Source organism: Anastrepha ludens, chromosome 2 (genome assembly GCF_028408465.1).
Source record: "Anastrepha ludens isolate Willacy chromosome 2, idAnaLude1.1, whole genome shotgun sequence".
Taxonomy (NCBI): Eukaryota; Metazoa; Arthropoda; class Insecta; order Diptera; family Tephritidae; genus Anastrepha; species Anastrepha ludens.
In genome coordinates, this window is record NC_071498.1 from 93,649,033 (window position 1) to 93,668,797 (window position 19,765).

Sequence of the window (19,765 nt, forward strand, 5' to 3'; positions counted from 1 at the left end):
GCCGAACCTCGGCAGAATATTTCTTTAAAAATTTTGTGTTTATTGTATAACCTTTTAATATTTGCTAAAGTCTGAAAATGCTGGAATCAATGCCAAAATTTTCGGTTGTGAGCATTTGCGTATGCTGGGGGTCAGCTCTACGCCGGTAGATGGTGCCGCTTGCAAAGTGAAAATGTGAAATTTCAACATTAATAATAATAAGAAAGAGTTATCTTTGATATTAGTCAAGCAGACAGATATACAATTTTACACAATAGGGCAACGCTTTAATTTCTTGAAATTTATTATGAGAATTATAGATCAACATGTCGCAAAATTCGTGATTTTATGTGCATCCAATTGAGTGGCAAATTCCAAAGTTGGTGAAAAAATTTCAAGAAACAGGTTCTGTTGAGGATAGGAAAAGGACTGGCAGACCAAAAACTGTAAGTTCTTTTGCTGCTGTAGCGCAAAGGGTTGCTGAACAACCTCCAATATCGATATCTCGACGTACCTCGCAATTAGGTGTTCATGAAACGATGGCTTGGTGAATTTTGCCTGCAGACCTGCTCGCAGTTTACATTTAAAATGTAAACCTTTTCTACTCTTAAAGTAGACCCAGAATATATAGGATGATGTTGTAATACATAAGATTTAATCTGAGAAATAATTAATTGAATGAATGAAATTCTTGAGTGTGGAGAGATCACGGAATTAATTTTTTTTCTTTAAACCAACCGTCAGGCTTGCAAATTTAATATATATACACGTACACAAGTCACAATTGTGAGAATACCGAAAGCATTCTCTCCCGTAGAGCCACGCTGCGATCGGGCGCAACGCGAGCCATGTGCGATTGCTACCGAGAGCTAAGAAAAGAAGAGAGACGTATTATCCGAAAAAAGAAACGAGAGGCCGAAATACGTGAGTGGGAGGAGCTTGAGATGCTGGTCAATAGGAACAACCCCCGAAAAATCTACCAGAAAGTTCGGCGGCTTACAGAAGGTTTTAAGACCGGGGCGTTTTCTTGTAAGAACAAAGATGGCGACCTGGTGACTGACATCCAGAGTGTACTTAAATTATGGAAGGAACATTTCGTGAACCTGCTAAATAATGATAGCTGCGGATGTCACAGAGAATGTGAAGATCCCGATACCTCAGTCGTTGACGACGGAATTGTCGTCCCGCTACCCGATCATGACGAGGTGAGAATAACGATAACGCGGCTAAAGAACAACAAATCCGCGGGAGCCGACGAACTGCCGGCTGAGCTATTCAAACATGGCGGCGAGGAGCTGGTAAGGTGCATGCATCAGTTTCTATACAAAATATGGTCGGATGAAAGCATGCCTGCCGATTGGAATTTAAGTGTGCTCTGCCCAATCCATAGGAAGGGTGATCCTGCAAACTGTGCCAATTACCGCGGGATTCTAAAATCGCCTGTAAGGTTCTAACAAACGTATTGTGTGAAGGGCTAAATCCCACTTGGACCTTATTAGTGGGGATTTAGACCTGGAAAATCTACCATCGACCAAATATTCACAATACGCCAAATCTTGGATGAGAGTTATTAAAGGATGTTCGACACACACCCTCTTTTCGTCGGTTTCAAAGTTGTAAAAGAGTAACCTATATGCCACGATGTCTAAATTTGGTATCTCATCATCAACCTTAATAACGACGCTGTTAGTTCAACTTTTACAAACTGGATAAAGAAGCAAAGCGAATGGGTCTGGTGGTGATCGAGGAGAAAACGAAGTACCTCCTCCCACCAAACCAATAGTCGGCGCACTCGCGTATTAGCATCCACGTCACTGTTGACAGTTAAGATTTCGAGGTTGTAAAATAATTAATTTATTTAGGAATCAGCATTAACACCGATCACAACCTTTGAAATCCAACGAAGAATCTCCATTCTCAACTAGTGCTACTTTGGTCGAAGTAGGCAAATGAGTAGTAAAGTGCTCTCTCGACGAAGAAAACTAACACTCTACAAGGTGCTCATCGTGCCCGTCCTAACGTATAGCGCAGAGGTGTAGACGAAGACAATATCTGATGAATCGCAGGCGATGGAACGATGAACGGTATGAACTTTACGACGACATAGACATAGCGCAGCAAATAAAGATCCAGCAGCTACTTTGACTGGCTCATGTGGTCCAAATGGATGCAAGCGCTCCGGCTCTGTGATCAGGTGGAGAAGAATTTGGCTGTCCAACTGTCGCCGATTAGCACGAGAAAGAAACGCCTGGTGCGGCTTGTTAAGCTCGGCCAAAATCGCGTAAGCGGTTATCGAACCAATGAAGAGAAAGGAGAAGAGATCCCAATATGATACCACAATACAGTTATTTACAAATTTAATGCCTTGCTTCCAAAAAATGTGTGTATCGTGAACTATTCTTTATAATCAAATATGTTAATCACATCTAAATAGCAAACAAGTCGAAACCCAAAATGCAAAAAAACAGAGATAGAATTGGGGTTATCTTGACTACCTGTGGCCTGTTCCTACAAAGGTGGGCTTCACATCAACTCAGTAAGCACCAAGCATGTACCCTAATTGCAGGATCAGAGGTGCTCGAGGAGGCTTCTAACACTGACAAAGACGCAGCTCTGGAGTTTTGTGGATATTCTCTTCCGACAAGGTCGGAGTCATGACATTACTTGAGCGCTTTTTGAAATAGGTGTCTAGAGTATGACGTGGACTCTTCTGAACACCTTCTGTTAAATCTTGATTCTCACTTTTTGGCTACATCTGCGAATATTGTAGAAGTTTAGATTTAGCCTACCTGATGAATTTCATCAGCGTATAGTGCAGTTAATGCACTTATTAATAGTCATCCCTCAGTCGTTTCATAGCCCCTTTTATTTTGCAAGAAACAGATGAACCAATATGTAGTTCTGATACACTAAACACCTAAGCATATTTAGCGTAATCCAAATGCCAGAGAATTTGCCATGGATGACTAAAAAATGTTGGTGCGTGACTACAATTTGGCAGTGCACCAAGTGATGGAAAGAGTTTTTCTATTAGCGGTCGCTCCTCGGCAGGTAATAGCAAACCTCCGAAAATATTTTTGCCATGAAAAAACTCCTCATAAAAGTCCCTTTGCCATTTGGAGGCGACATAAAATTGTAGGTTCCTCCATTGGAAAATATCAAGACACACACCACAAGTAGGAGGAAGAGTTCGGTCAAACACTCAGTAAAGGGTGTATACGTCAATTATATAGTATATAATTTTGAAGTACACATCTTTTCGATATTGCCATCTGGTTTTATTGTTGAGAGGGACCTTAGCGTAAACTATACTCAATCTCTTCTAGGTCATCACGATAAACATTCATCCAATGCCACAAAATTTCAGTTAGTTCTCGCTTCGGCTTCGACAAAAAACCAAAGTAGTTTTGGAAAAACTTATAAACTTTTAATATTTGTGAAATTTTTTCAATATTGGTATATGTTGTTCAGTCTTTCTCTAATTATGGGTAATAGTGGCAGATGGGTTAGTACCGAAAGCAGAGGAGTATTTTAAATATTTACGATGAGTCTGTAACTGGTGAGAGAACGAATTGTGAGCTATATGAACGCTTCAGGAGTGGTGATTTTGATATAGAAAATTGGTAAAGCGATGGAAAATAAAAAAAATTTAAAAGATTCAAAATTGAAGTCACTACAAGACTTAACACAGGGGACTCTTAGCAAGTGAAATTAATGTGTTTGATCTGTTTATTCTCTTTTTGGTTTGAGATACGACCCTCCATGCCCATTTTTGCATTACAGTAAAAAAACAAAAGGTTCAATATTTCACATTGAAACGAAAGACAATTTCAATGAAAATCCATTTCTTAATTTGGGTATATCAAATATCACGTACTGCAGCGCCACAAAATGCAATGCTTAGTATTATTCGAATTTAAAGCTTTACTTTTCGGCTACCTAATTTTATAACAATTTTCAATTTTAATTTAAATATAACAATTGGATCCTTTAAATGATGTTTTGGTATCCAACTGGCTCGGTTTCCTTGGATAATGCGTTCTAGTGTTTACTTATTCATTTCAAGTCGTTTGTTTCTTAACCATAAACGAGAAGCGAAGTAATTCAAAAGAGACATCAGATTAAAGAAAATATATTCGACCCAACCTGTCATATTGCACCATCAAAATAGTTTAATAAAATTTCGAGGTTCTTTAATCTTTTCTAATTTTATAAGTTTTTCCGTGATTTGCTCAAAAATTCTTGCAGCTAACGCGACATGTACCAATGTAAGTGAACAATTTGACAACTCAGGGCAAAACATGACATATAAGCATGCATTAGCTGCAGACACTCACTCATTCAATCATTCATTCATTTATCCCTTTCCTCAATGCTTTCCACTGAATTAATGACAACTCGTACATGAAAGTCGCGATCTTTTTACTATTTTTGCCGAGCGCTACGTCATTTACATCTCAATCGATTTCGAATTGAATTACCATCAAATGACACCAGCCGAACACGGAGACACGCAGACACAGGCATACGTACAAATTTACACTCACATATGCAATTACATACATACGTTCAGTAAATTGAGTCGACTACAAAGGACATTAACAATGCAAGCGACAGTTGAAGGATTAATGTATTGCACCAAGAGCGGAGAGGAAACCTAACCGGAAAAGAGATAAACAAATCAAACAAAAAAAAAAAAGGTTTTAACGAAGAATGATAGCAATGAAAATGCTGACTGCGGGCGACCAAAAAGCAGAATGAGCCAAGATTGTTGCATGAATGAAAAATGCTGGAAGGAAACAATTTTCACAGCCCTGTCGATTTCATTTAACTTCAAAGCTTTTCGTATTTTTTGTTTTTTCATTTTTTGGTATTGCTTTTGCCTTGCGGAATTAATAAATTCATTTGCATGGTTTAACAGGAAGAGTAGCACGCACAGCACAACACAGCACACCATAAATTGCGCAACGGAGATAGACCGAAAAATAATGCTGAACAAAGTGAAAATTTCTCTTGACCACAAGACAACCACCCGTAGTACCGGACGGATATTGAGTTCTTTATCAGCATTGGTGATTATTTTAGTGGCCCAAGGATAACGACTTGTTGCCAAGAATACACGAGTATGTGCATACACACTGTGTTCACTCATTTGTTCGCTATGTAAGTATGTTTGATATTATGTGCGATTACTAGTACAACAAATACCTTCGCACATTAGTACCCAGCAGACTAGCAACAATAAACATATTGAAATCCGCTGATGGCTTATTTCTTTTGGGCATCTACATACATATATACAAGCAAGAGCGTTGCACTGGTCCGAAATGCGTGCAAAAACGTCTCTGCTTCAATAGCCTTTAACATTTGTTTATCTTCATGCAAGTGACTAAAGGTTCGGTCGTATTTTGTTGGTATTGTAGTATTTGCAGCCATCCTTTCACTATTGACTCTTCTGCACGTACGCATGCATATACACGTATTATGCCTTTGAGGTTTTTATTTTTCCTGCATGTCATACGAATACATTTCCAAGAGCACACGAAGTGGTTTTTCTACACTATCATCGCTCCCACTATTCCTTTCTTACTTTACCTTCATCGGAGACATCGACTCATTCTGCAATGACAAGCACAAAAACACACGCATAGTACTTTTTCAGGCTTCTCTCATCTGTAAGCCCAACCCTTTCGGCCTTTTATTGATGGTGAACAATATCGACTCATTTTTCTTTTTAACCTTCATATCTCGCATTCACTTCTCACACTTATTCACTGCTTACATACATATGTATGTTTATTTACACTCCTTCCCGCGCAAAAACTCAGTTCACTAGAGTTGTGTAAATATTACTGATTCAACTTTTGACGTCGCACACCTGGAGTGATGGGAATTTAATTTTCTTGTGGGTGAAATATTCAAATACGATGGATGCGCCTGAAAGTAGGCAATCCGCTTTATGCTGACTACACACCTACATTTCCCATGGTGGAGGAGAATGGATATGACTGTTAATAAGAAAGGTGTTCATATAGAGGGTGGGACAATGACTGATTTCTTTTTCACCTTAGAATTACCAAAGATTTTTTATACAAAGCTAGCCAATACCAAGCCGGGTGACCGATGCTCGTCGCTTTAATTTTGCTTTAGATGTGATATCATTTTCATGCAAGATCTCAAAGATGACCACTTTTCTAGGAATTCGGTGAAGGAGTTTTGTCATCCACAAATATGTGGAAGTCTTCAAACGCTCAGATTTCACATAAAAATTGTAATAGGACACATATTTATTATTTATTTATAAAGTTTCTCGTAATAATCAGCCAATTCTGTACATTTGCAGGAAAACAGGTATCCTAATCACAGAACGATAGTGAATTTGAACCAAATGAAGTCCGGGAATAAGATCCAACTATCCAAATAAATATTAAGGACAAGTTCTATTTAGCTGTGCCCCACTATAAAACACAAAAAGAATACTCGCCAAGTCTAGTATAAGTATAGTATATGCCAGATAAAATGCGAAAATTAATGTACTAGTCCTTCAATATTTCGCTTAATTTTTTTTTTTTTTTTGAATGAACTTTGAATAGAGCAATTAAAACTGAAATAAAAGTGTACTTACTGTAACTACTTTGAATTCGAAACATTTTAAAAACACCAACATTTTTTTTATAAAATTATAATATAGTTCGTATCACAATAAATAATTTTATAATGCAAAGTTTCAGAATTTGTACAAAATCTTTCAAAATTATTCACTCCATCAAAACTTTTAACTTTTTAACCAGTATTTTTGGAATTTATGTGGACAAGCAGTTTTATAATCCATTCAGTCTTAGTATATGTAGGTTATGTTAGGTTTTTTTGACAGTCGGTTTTAAAAAATAGGTCCGTTATGGTACCATCGTGTAACACGCGCTCCTCAGTATTTATTTATCATGGAACCATTTAGATGTGCTTATGAAGCGTGGGATAGGTTTTATTCCAACACCGGATACTTTCGTAAGAGAGTAAAAAGAGTATTTTCAATCTTTGCTCTACTCCTAGCTAAGGCTAGACGATTACAGAGGAAGTGTTCACTGATTCTTTCGCTTTCTCGTCTCTACAACCTCTACAGTATTCATGAAAAAATACTACTAGCCTACCTAACAGCCAATGACCGGTGTCACAAGCCACGACCTTCGAGATGTTTTCCCTTGAGAGGCTGAACAATTCTCCTGATCTTTTGCTTATAGAACACGTATTTTCTTCCCTCCATGACCTATTGGCTCTTGGAGAATATTATTTTTTATCCTTAATTGCAAGTTGCCATTGGTATTCTAATGTTGCCTGCCTTTTCAAGAAGTGGAAGATTAATATCCATTCTCGCTAAGTCATCGGCCTAGCAATTTTCTTCAACATGTCTCTGTCCCGGAGCCCATATAAGTACAATAAAGTACCAGTTTTAAGTGACTACAAAATACCGGTCGTAATTTTAAGCCTAGCACGGTTAATCTGAAATTAAACTCGGATAAGCCGCCCTGGTATGTAATGGTAATCTTAGACGTAAGCATGTTACTTCAGAGATGTTTACTTCAGCCTCCTACGGAGAACCTCTCTTGCCAACAAGTGCTACTTTGGACTAAAGACACTTTCTAAATCTCTCATTATGCCCATTCTATCATATGGTGCGGAAGCTTGGACAATGATACTATCCAGTGAGGACGATCCCTTAAAGTGTTTGAAAGAAAAATTATGCGGAAGATTCCTGAACTTTGCTCATGGAAGCCAACGACTATCGTATGCGATGGAATAATTAGATGTATGAGCTTTACAGCGACATTGACACAGTGTTGCAAATAAAAATCCAGCGTCGCCGGTGGCTAGGACATATCGCTCGAATGGATGCAAGCGCTCCGGCTGCCTGAAAGTTTTTGGGGTAGCACCAGTTGGTGGTAGCAGAGGAAGAAAAAGGTACCGGACTCATAACATCGATCTTCAATGGCATCTGACGAAAAGGATCTAACAATAACAAACAGTAGCTTTCTTGAGGCCGCTTCGCATTATCAAAAAACAGAAAATCGATTCTTAGGCTTGCGTGACACGTAGCGTCATCCTGTTGAGATCAGGGCTCACCCGTATCTAATTCTGAAAAAAAAAATCTTTACGAAATAAAATTACATAGCGTTGCTGCCATTTTTAGTTACTAAAATAAATAGGACCCGATATCAAAGTGTGTAGTCATTTTTCTTCAATTTCTGAGTTAGTTCAGTTCAAATAAAGGAATTAGCCTAAATATTTCCGTATAAATTTTTACCGATTAGTTGTAGTTAGCCTCATCGTGTTTATGTTCTAGGTTTCAAGAGCGAAGTTACGTTTTATTGTCCTCTAACATGCCATATTTCCCGAGCTTTATTCATAAACTTACGAATAAATTTAAATTTACGTATACATTAATGCATTTCAAACAGAGATATCTACTATTGTTATACTTTCCTCCTTCAAAAATTCTATTCATTATGGACATACAACAGCGATCAAATCCCTCAGATCGGCTACGACTAACTCGATATGTGTTCCAATGTGTCCAATATCTCAGCGGAAAACGAGAAAGCAGGATAATGCGTGAAAAAGGATGAACGGAGATGGGACTCGGAGAGTTGAGTCCGAGCATGCAAGTCGGTTAGCGATTCGTGCTCTCACAAGTTGAAGAAAAAACTAGAGAAGCCACTAAAAACATGTTGGCTAATCTGTATCCATTTGTGTAACAACATCAAGAGGAGGTCAGGCAAACACCCGAAAAGGGTGTACGCGCCAATTATACATATATAATCTGTATCGCCCATAACTGGATAAGCAAAGACAATTGAACTTGCTGAGATTCTTTAAGTCGAAAATATGGCTTCGCATACTAACTGAATTCTTGCCCATTTGGCGGCCAGGTTTGGTGGTCCTCATGATAGTTTTTTGCAGAAGCTGTAGAAATGAGGGAAAACGTAGAATTTGTGCAGTGCCACAGATACCCGTGAAATACTCCACATGTATCTGGAATTTTTTCAGTGACCTGCACAGTTTGAGCTTATTTGAGCATTGTTTTTTCCGTAAGTAGTTTTATTTGTCGTCATCAGTGTCGTCATCAGCCTTCGCCAAACTGGATAAAGAGGCAAAGCGAATGGGTCAGGTGGTGAACGAGGGCAAAACGAAGTACCTTCAGTCTTCAAACAAACAGTCCGCGCACTCGTGTATCGGCACCCACGTCATTGTTGACAGTTATAATTTCGAGGTTGTAAAAGACTTCGTGTATTTAGGAACCAGCATTAACACTTACAACAATGTCAGCCTTGAAGTCCAACGCAGAATCTCTCTTGCCAACAAGTGCTACTTTGGATTAAGAAGGCAACTGAGCAGTAAAGAAGTAAAGACCTCTCTTGACGAACAAAACTAACACTCTACAAGGCTCTCATCATGCCCGTCCTAACGTACAGCGCAGAAGCTTGGACGATGACAACATCCGATGAAGCGACGCTTGGAGAGTTTGAGAGAAAGATTCTGCGTCAGATTTTTGGACCTTTGCACGTTGGCCACGGCGAATATGGAACGATGAGCTGTATGAGCTTTACGACGACATAGACATAGCGCAGCGAATAAAGATCCAGCGGCTACTTTGGCTGGGTCATGTCGTCCGAATGGATACAAATCCTCCGGCGTTGAAAGTATTCGATGCGATACCAGCTGGTGGTAGCAGAGGAAGAGGAAGACCTCCTCTGCGTTGGAAAGATCAGGTGGAGAAGGACTTGGTTTCACTTGGTGTGTCCAATTGGCGCCGGTTAGCACGAGAAAGAAACGACTGGCGCGCTTTGTCAAACTCTGCCAAAATCGCGTAAGCGGTTATAGCACCAATTAAGAAGAAGAAGAATTATATCTGTCAGAAGATCCGCGCGATTCAAGGATATGTAGGAGAAGGGTTGAGGAGATCTTATCCTGACCATTGCCACTGTGTCCCCCGAATGAATTAAGTCTTGGCTTGAAGGGACGACTGAAGTTTCTTCTTTAAAATTTTCACTACTTGAGCATCACAGCAGCCTTTTTATAAATTAATTTTCAGTATTTTGATACGTTTATCAAGCGTAAAGAGACCCATTGCCTACCACGGAGTTATAGCACTGAGATGGTGTCAGTTCTTTAAGCGCAAAATAGCTGCGAATGCGAAAATAACATGTAATTTATAAAAAACCCCATCCAATGGCTCACCCTTTCTGTATAGATACCACACACACAGTTTGTATGCCGTCATTGCGAATCATTGAGTTGTTGTAATAACTTAAACAAATAACTTTTGTTATAGGTAATGAAGTTAAATTTGTTTTCCAATTAAAGTTCGGCGGGGTAAAATGTACAAGTTAACGGATTGAATAGCAATGCTCTCGCGCACACTTTCACACACTCTTATTTTTTGTTGTAATCTGTTGATGGATTTACTTTGTTTAATGGGTTAAGTTTATTGATGATTGATTGAAGTAGCGAATTTCATATACACACCTACATATATATGCGCATACATTGAAACAGGTGCAAATATTTACATGGGTTTTGATTTCAGCATTAATTGTATTTACCCATTCAAATAGAATCGAATAGCAAAGGTTTTTGTGCGTGCGTAAGTAACTGGCCTCTTTCGCTTAGGAAGATGATGGTCGGGGAATAGAAAAGATGCGCAGAAAAAAATGTATATATATCCTGGGTGTAGATATACAATTGTTTTATATTACGTTGGCTTTCAGCAACACCCTAGAAATTCGAAATTAATACTTGAGTCTAATTTAACTCAGTCACGAAATGAGGTACACAAAATACCAAATTAGCAACCTACATATAAAAGTAATATAAATATAAATAATAATATAAATTTTATGATGGTTAAAGACGAACAGCTCTGTCCAGAAGTTGATTGAAAATATTCCGTCTTGTAAGAAATACCTTTGAAGAAAGTTTATTTTTCAAATACTTAAACAGTTAGCAATAACAGCTTAATAAACATTTATATTCCCGTTTAACGATTTCGTCCGAAAGTTTTCCAAAACGATTCCGAATAATTTAACACACATTAACGATATAAATACAGTTGCGGACATTAAAGTTCCAGCACCTAAATAATCGTTGTCTTTCTTACGAGCGCAAAGCATGTCTACCATTCGGTTAGACCTGACTGCGATGCCTCTTGTGAACATGAAAAATCAAATAACAAGGGTATTTCAAAAGTGACGCCTAGATGTTTGCAGTGAATAATTCCTAGACGGTACCTTTCATTCATGTCATATTTAAAAATTGTCAAGTAGAAAGATGTACAATTTTACACGATAGACCAACGCATTAAAATTATTGAAACTTATTATGAAAATAATCGATATTTAAATGGGTATACAACTCAAAGGTTGGTAAAAAAATTTTAAGAAACGGGTTCTGCTAAAGAGAGAAAAATGACTGGCAGACCAAAAACTGGATATTCTTCTGAGAATATAGCTGCTGAACAACCTTCAACATCGATACCTCGACGATCTCAATAATTTGGTACTACATTTTGGTAATGTTAGAAAGTGCGAAAGCTAGAACGTTTAGTTCATATTTCCATATTGCTGTCGCTGTAACAGCATACAAACTACCCAGATTATTCGCGATAAGCTCACACGGATTATTTTGTCCTACTTGCGACACCTGGTAGCTATTGACAATGTTGAATTTTGATTAATTGACCAAGCTTAGTTAAACTTTGGCGTGCTGTTGGGCACCGCAGCTAATATTTGATGTTCAAAATTGGTAGCGAAATCGAATTTCTTTCTATTCCTTCAAATGCCTTCAGCAGCTTTGAAACGCGCATGTAAGCTGACGTGCTCTTCTAACCGATCTTTCCATAAACTACTACTCTTTCCGACTGCCATTCTCATGTGAAATTTACTGAATCGAATTTTCCAGGAAACTATGGGATATAATTTCTGTTTCCATTTCGATAGTTTTCTTAAATTCGTCACAACTTATCTATATTAGTTATACTTGTAAATTTAATTGCGATGAAAAATAAATCAATCTGATAACAATATTCTCATATCGCACATGTAATATTTATCTAGAATTAGTGCTTTTTCGGTTGAATTTAACACCCGCGTTTTATGTGCATGACGACCACCTGTACACATTTCGGTGTGCGCACCTTGGAGAAAAACAATAAAAATTTAATCATTTTAATTGCAAATTAAAAATTGTTACGAGCATTAAAATAGATGAACAATTTGGTCGAGTTCTCACATTAGCTTTGTGTGCATGTATTTCTTGTCTACATCCAAACCTAATATTCAGTGCCATTATCCCTTAATCTTGCCATTAGGTATGTATGTAAATGAGAGAAAAATAAAATTTTTATGTGGGCAATTTAGTTTCAATATAGAAACATAAAAGTTTAAGTAAAACAAGGCCACACGAACAGTCATTCTAGAGGCATGAAAACGGAAAATGTGAATAAAATCTTGGGATAAAGGAATCGAATAAATGAAAGTGAGTAGAAAAAGGACTCAATTGGCAAAAGTGACTGAAATGGCAAAGAAACAAATCCAAAAAAGTGGGAAAGAAGAACTTTTATAACGGTTGGGAGTTGAGCTGCAACTTAAGTCTTTAATTAAATTGAAGCACACATAGGCACGTCTACATGCTTTTATTGGGGCTTATGAAAGAGCTGCTACATACATGCACGTACAAGGACGTCACTCAGATTGATGTGATGCTGGACATGAGAGCCAGGTGTAAATTTTTCGCACATACGTGGTTTTACGTAAATTTATGCAAATATTCAGAGGTGTTTACATATTTGTACTGCGGTTGTGAATGCGTAACTCTATTATAGTATCTCCTTGAATATAAACTTATAGGGTGATGCAAGGGTAAAGCAAATCTTTGTCAGCGTAAAATTTTTAATTTGCGTTGTTTACCTTTTTGCCAGATTGGTACTACACATTTCGGCAAACTTAGTGACGGGGCGAAATTCAGTTGTTGATACAAATCTTTTATGAACATGCCCGTACTGCGTGATTGCGCAGTTAGGGTACCGAAAACCTCCAGGAACTGAAACGAGTCACTAGTTGGTGTAATTTGTGGGCTGGCCGAGTTGGACGGCCAACTTCTTCGAAAATGATAAGATAGGTTGTTACGGCGAATAGTGAACATCGTGGCATGGATTACATAGGCTTGGTCAGTATGAGGTTTACGGCCAATACTTATCTATTTATTTATTGAAATAAAATTTAGTGAACAAAAACAAAAAAATTCCTTGCAGACTAATAGATGAAAGATGATAAAAAAATATAGCAATAATACTAATAAGTAATAAGAAAAAATAGCAAAACATTATATGCAAACCAATTATTTATATATAATTAAAAAGTTGAAAGAAAGAGTGTTTAGAGGAAGTAAAGTCAGTCTCAAAATTTGTTTGTAAAAATATGTTGATGGTATTGAATTATATCACAGCTCTCTCTCTCTTATCCCCTACATTCAGAGTTCTTATAAAGTCAATATAGATTACGGAGCACTTAAGACCACATTAAGATAGATTCGCTCCAGAAGGAAGGGCCAATCCTCAACTCCTTAAATAATAAAAACCATGAAAGATAAAGAAAAAATAGATCGCCGAGACTGCAGAGATTTCAAATTGATAAGCAGGCATCTGTAAGTAGAATAGTATGAGGATATGTAGTCATGAAAATGAAGCAAAACCAATGAACACCCAAGTTCTATGACTGGCTTGATAAGGTCTCCAGATGAAGAAAGCATATTCCAAATAAGGACTTGTAAATTCTGAGCTGTTGCGCCTTACAAACGCTAATATAGCATACGATTTCGAAATAATATAATTACTCTCGAAAATAATTCCCAAATATTGGAGACATCTTATTTTCGTCTTCAAAGGAGAAAAACACTTTGCCACATTTAGGGTACCGATAACCCAAGTTTTATTTCTAGTACACGCAGAAAGTACTTTGTCAAGATCTTTTTGGAGTATTTTTTAATAGATTTTAATAACATTATGGTGAAAAAGAAATCCATTAGCTTTATGGTCGAACTTTAGCTATTAAACGATGCTAGTACTACTAACATGCCGTTCAACTTCGAATTTTGATTTGATGTGATTTAATTTACATTTTTGTGCGGCGTGCATTTGCCTGTGCGGGGTACATTTTTAACATCAAAAATGCCTGAACGGAATCGGCGAAAGGAAGATTGCACTTGATTAGCCGTTACAGTATCGGCACCATAAACACCATTCACAATTTCAGCGGCCTGGCTGGCATTTGCATCTTTATCAAAGAAAGACTGCAAAAGGTACCGAATTAAATTACTTGTACGAGATATCGATCCCTACAGCCATCTAACGAGAGAGTAATGTATTAATATTCTTATATTCTTATTTTGTGTAATCAGGTCTGAAAGTTTGTTCTATGTATCCACAAACTCATTCGCTTTGATGATGTGATTGCTTATTCGATACGGCCAAAAAAGTTATGACGAATTAGCACCAATTGTAAACCTTTGGGAAGATGGCAGTATATTCCATCCAAACCGTAGAGAAATAGTTCCAAATTTTTGGTTACTTGTTGATTTACGTTGTGTATAAAAATACAGCCACATTTGGAAAGCGGTGCGACAGCTAATCTTAAGAAGAATGACGGAGAACGTATTGTTCATGATCTTGTTGATGGATTTGAAGGGCATAATTTTGCCATGGACAATTTTTTTCATCACACAGAATATAGATACGGCTGGAGCTATAAATAAAAATCAAAGGTATTTTTTCCAAATCTATTGCACGATATAAATTAATTTTCTCTTAACTCCCGTTTCATATATAGATATGTATATCACAAAAATAAATATACGATTGTCATAAGCAACATGAACTGTTCCATTTATAGAAAAACATCAAGACACATACCAAAAATAGGAAGAGGAATGTCCTTATCGTGTAAAAGAAATCGTGAAAGCACCAAGGATAAAGCATGATCCAACTATTTTTTTTTTTTACTTTTTATTTAGAGTAATAATTATTAAAAAAATATAGAACCGAAGCGCAGAACATGAGAAAATGTGTGCCTCCACTTGAGTGTTGAAAAGTCAATTGTTCGGAGAACAACACAAAATTATAGGTAAGAACCACACACCAAATTTTATTCACTCTACTATAAAGATATTAAAGGTTAAGAAATGTTACAAAATGTTGTTTTAAATAAATTTTCCTGTTAATTTTCTACATAACCGACCTTGTAAAAATACATTGCGAGAAATCGTTTTCTGACACGTTGAAATGAGAATATGTTTTCCTTTTAAAAATCTTAAATCTACTTATTAGACCGTAACGAAGTGAATCTGAGGTATTTTGATAGAAAGAAAATTTGAAAAAAAATTCGAGTTTTTTTCCCCCGTGACGTCTTTTTATATTATTCGATATACCATTTAAAGAAGAATTTTAAAGAATAATATGCCGATGTTTTTGAGATTGCTATATCGTTGTTTGTATCACTGGTCATATGTTAAATATATATAGGGTTTTTCAATAGGTGCGCTTCAACTTTTTTCCGAAAGGGAGGGTGAACGACGCAATATTTTTTATTTTTCGCTTGTCATTTGTAAACTTCATTAGTATACATTTCATCATGGAACGCTACACACTTGAGCAACGATTGCAAATCGTGCAAATTTTTTATGAAAATAATCGTTCGGTTGCTGCTACTTTAAAAGCATTACGGCCATTTTACGGTCCATTTAACAAGCCGTCCCGTTTTGGGGTTATGTGAAGTCATTGGTCTACAGTAACAAACCGGCGACGATTTGTGAGCTCAGAGCCAATATTGAACGCGAAATTGCTGGAAATTCGGCCGATTTATGCAAAAGAGTGGTCGAAAATTGGGCTCAACGATTGGACTTCGTAAAACGTGCACGCGGTGGTCATGCAAAAGAAATCGAATTTCATATTTAAATGTATATGTTCAAACTCGATAATAAAAAAAAATTAGTTAAAAAAATCAAACCGTTTGTGTTTTATTCAAAAAAGTTCAAAAGTTGAAGCGCTCTTACTGAAAAACCGTATATTACAACTTATCCACCAGACTTCAGTTCCTACTGCCGTAACGTACCTCCTTAATGTCGGTAGAAACTCGCATTAAAATTATTGAAACGTATTATGAAAATGATTGATCTTTAAGACCAGCATATCGCAAAATTCGTAATTTTTGAAATGTGGATTGAGTCGTCAATCCAAACTTTGATGAAAAAATTCTAAGAGAGTGATTCTGTCGAGGATAGCAAATGACTGGCAGACAAATAGAAAATGACTGGCAGACCAAAAACTTGACATTCTGTTGAGGATATTGTTACTGAACATAGACACCTCGACATTCTCAAAAATATGGCATTTATGAATCGACTGTTTGAGGATTTTACCTGTAGACGTGCTCATGGTGGGCATGTAAGTAATAACATTTTTTACATACGAGTATAATTGTTAAGAGCCGTCTTTTGAATAAAAGTAGTGAAACCAGAAAATATGTAAATTTGTACATGGTTTATTTTAGAATAGCATTTAGGCGCGTTGTTTGAAATACTCGTTACAATACACTAAAATTATTTTTACAAGTAATTAATAATGAGATAGGCAGCTGTTTTTTTTTCATTTTCTAGATTCTTACTTTACGCGGAGGACCTAAAAGTTTTCACTTCCATTAAGAGGTTTGAAGATGCTTCTAGGGTTCAACTAAAGATCAATAGATTGCACTTATGGTGTTGTCGGTCTCACCTAATCCATCTCAATGCCAATAAGTGTTATCGTTTAACGTTCTCCAAACAACGTAACCTAGTGAAAACGACGTACAGTATCTTTGGTACTCTATTTTAGTCTGTTGGCGAGATCAAATACCTTGGTGAATCTTCAGTACCAATTTTTTATGCAGTAAACACATCAGTTTTATCATATCTAAATGCACCATATGTTTTGCGTTTGTTTGACGAAATAGTTCTAATTTCAAAGGCCCCTTACCTCTATATATAATATATTTTGTTCGTCCAAAGCTTGCATATACTACATTCATCTGGATGTGTCATCATAAATTTGATATTGATATAATTGAGCATAATTGAAATCAAAATCAAATAAAAATATTCGCTCTTCCCTAAATTTCTTTACTCTCATACCTCCATACAATTCCCACTTCTTTTTAATTAACCTTAAGTCCTTCGAAGGGCTTTTCTACCCTTGTCTTTTGTGCTTGGCTTGCCTTATGCACTTTACTGCTAGCTGTTCAATTTGTATTCAATTCCTTCGAGAGCACTATGCTTTAATTTTCCGTTTTATTTCGAGACTCTCAGTAAGAATTCCGCAGGAAATGGCGCATTAGATTACGAATTCTATTTTGTTTGATTTTTCTTTGCCCAAGAGTGTGGTTTCTTAATTATTAAATGAATTTTATTTTAGTGCTTTCTGCACATTAGTTCTAAGTTATCGTGTTAGTCAGTAAGAATCTTTTCAGTTTACTGACACATTTGAAATAAATAAAAAAATTCTGCATACTCGTACCCATTTTTTAATTTTCTTATAAATTTAATTTTTTAAATGACTTTCAAGTTTCGAAGGACTAAATTTTCAGAAAATAAATAAATAAATAAACAGCCAAGCTCTTTCTTCTAATTGTGGCTTGCATCTCGATGTTGTTCCACAAATGGAGAGACCTACAGTTTTAAGCCGACAAAATAATTATACGAGTAATCACTTATTCCCACTCCTTAACCCATTAAATCCCAACCTTATATAAAACAATTTTTTTTTAAATGCGTTTATAAAACGTTTATTGAAATAGTGTAATTAAGCTCCTTAAAAAAAAAACACGAAATAAAATCAAAGAAATGCATTTTTTGGGCTGTACCCAACCGAGTACAATGGGATAATATGTATATACATTGCCTGTATATGAAAATATGGAGTATTAAATAAAAAGACACTTTCAAAGACTTCCTTGGTTATTAGTTCGGTTAACAGTATGGAAGTTTTTGAAACATTCTCTCTCTACGCAAAGGGCTACATTGCATAACTCGCAAATCCATCGAATTCTTTGGTGACACTCCCTGCACCTCAGCTGATTCGATATCCTTTTGGGAAAATGGTTATATGAGGAACCAGCTATTGATGCCGTTGTCGATCGTTTTGAAGATATGTCCCGGATATTATAATTGCGTAAATAAAATCGCACAATTTCACGTTGGTATTGCAACAAGTCGCATTGACTCTTACTTGCCATTTTATAAAGCTTCCATGCGTTTACTACGCACGAGCTTATCATTGTGGAGAAAAGAGGCCACCACCATTTCTTTCCTCTAAACTTTATATTGTAAGTATTCAAAGCTTGGTCGTGGAGGTCAACTCCTCCCATTCCTGAGTTGTATTCCGCTATCAACTTCGGCTGCTGGGCATTCACCTTGCGCCTCTCTTGTCTTGACCATCGTTTGACGGTATGTAAAGGTGCAATTCTATCAAAGTTTGTTCCCACTGTCACAACGCTATTGTCATTCCACGTCACAAAAAGTATTCCTGAGTCAGAAAACCTACAAAATTTGATACAAAACAACTATTCAAATAAATCATTATGATAAACTTACATAAAATCAAACGGGGAGACCGTTGCTTCTTTTGTAGTTCTTTGTTCGTTTTCAGAGGACATTTTTTGGTCCGCCGTTCACGAACAGTCCCAGTAGCCTTAAATCCTTGTTCTTTCAAAATTCTAAGAAGGTCATATGACGTAAAGAAGAATCGAAAAATACGATTCCAAGGTTGGAATATCATCACGCAATATATTATCCTCTTCAATGTCCTCCTCATCTGTGTCACAGTGGGTATTTGGCGGTATAATAGCGAAGTCGAAGTGACTACGGTCGCTTGATTCAATATAGTCGGTGGCCGCAGAAAGGTTATGAAACCTCTTTCCTTAAAATTTTTTTACATCCATTACCAAATCTACATGAAATATGCACACAAAATATATATGAATGTTCCCACTGTACCCATGCGAGTACACTAGAATTTAAACCTACCGAAATGCACTTTTCCACAACTTTTTTCGTTTTTTTGGTATAAAGTATACAAATTATATGTATTATGAATATTACAACACTGAACTTTTTCCGTGATAACTTAGATTTTGTCAAACAGAGAGCTTATTGCAAACTAAACCATGAAAAGAAGAAAAATAGCAAAGGTGCACGCAAAGACAAGTGAATAACGGATAACGGGACTCAAAAAAAAGAAGGAGAAACGTGTGTATTCCTTTTTGACATTGCTCTGTATTATAAAGTGGCGAGTACATTTAAAAATTTGTAAGCGTTGGCTTTTGACGTCGTTTCGAAAAAGATGCTTTTCCTGTACTCAAGCGAGTACAATGGGATCGAATGGGTTAATATTAATATTGGATATCAAATGAAAGAGGGCTGGATAATATCTACGTTCCACTTAGTTATTTTTGCTGCCTTATAAATATGTAGAAAAACTTGAAAAAAAGTACACGAAAAACAAGAAAATGTAGACAAGTTTTTTTTTAATATTGCGTTCCACCCTAATTCTTTATAATTTTTCATTATTAATTAATGAAAAAATGGGGTATTAAAATAATTCATTGTACAAGTAGCAAGAATAGAATTTGAAGACATGGCTGTGCTGAAAAACTTAGATTGCCGAAAGGTAGTGTAGCACTTATCCTCTATTCTAGAATTTGTCAAAATA

At 36.5% G+C, this 19,765-nt stretch overlaps 1 protein-coding gene across 1 annotated transcript; it reads right to left on the reverse strand.

The window, feature by feature from the left end:
* Positions 1-17,940: 17,940 nt before the first annotated feature.
* Positions 17,941-18,958, reverse strand: LOC128858563 (piggyBac transposable element-derived protein 3-like). Its single transcript, XM_054094956.1, has 2 exons — positions 18,649-18,958; positions 17,941-18,594 (listed from the first exon to the last, which is right to left on the reverse strand). The coding sequence occupies exons 1-2, from the start codon at positions 18,708-18,710 to the stop codon at positions 17,997-17,999; spliced, it is 660 nt and encodes a 219-aa protein (XP_053950931.1). The 5' UTR covers positions 18,711-18,958; the 3' UTR covers positions 17,941-17,996.
* Positions 18,959-19,765: the final 807 nt, after the last annotated feature.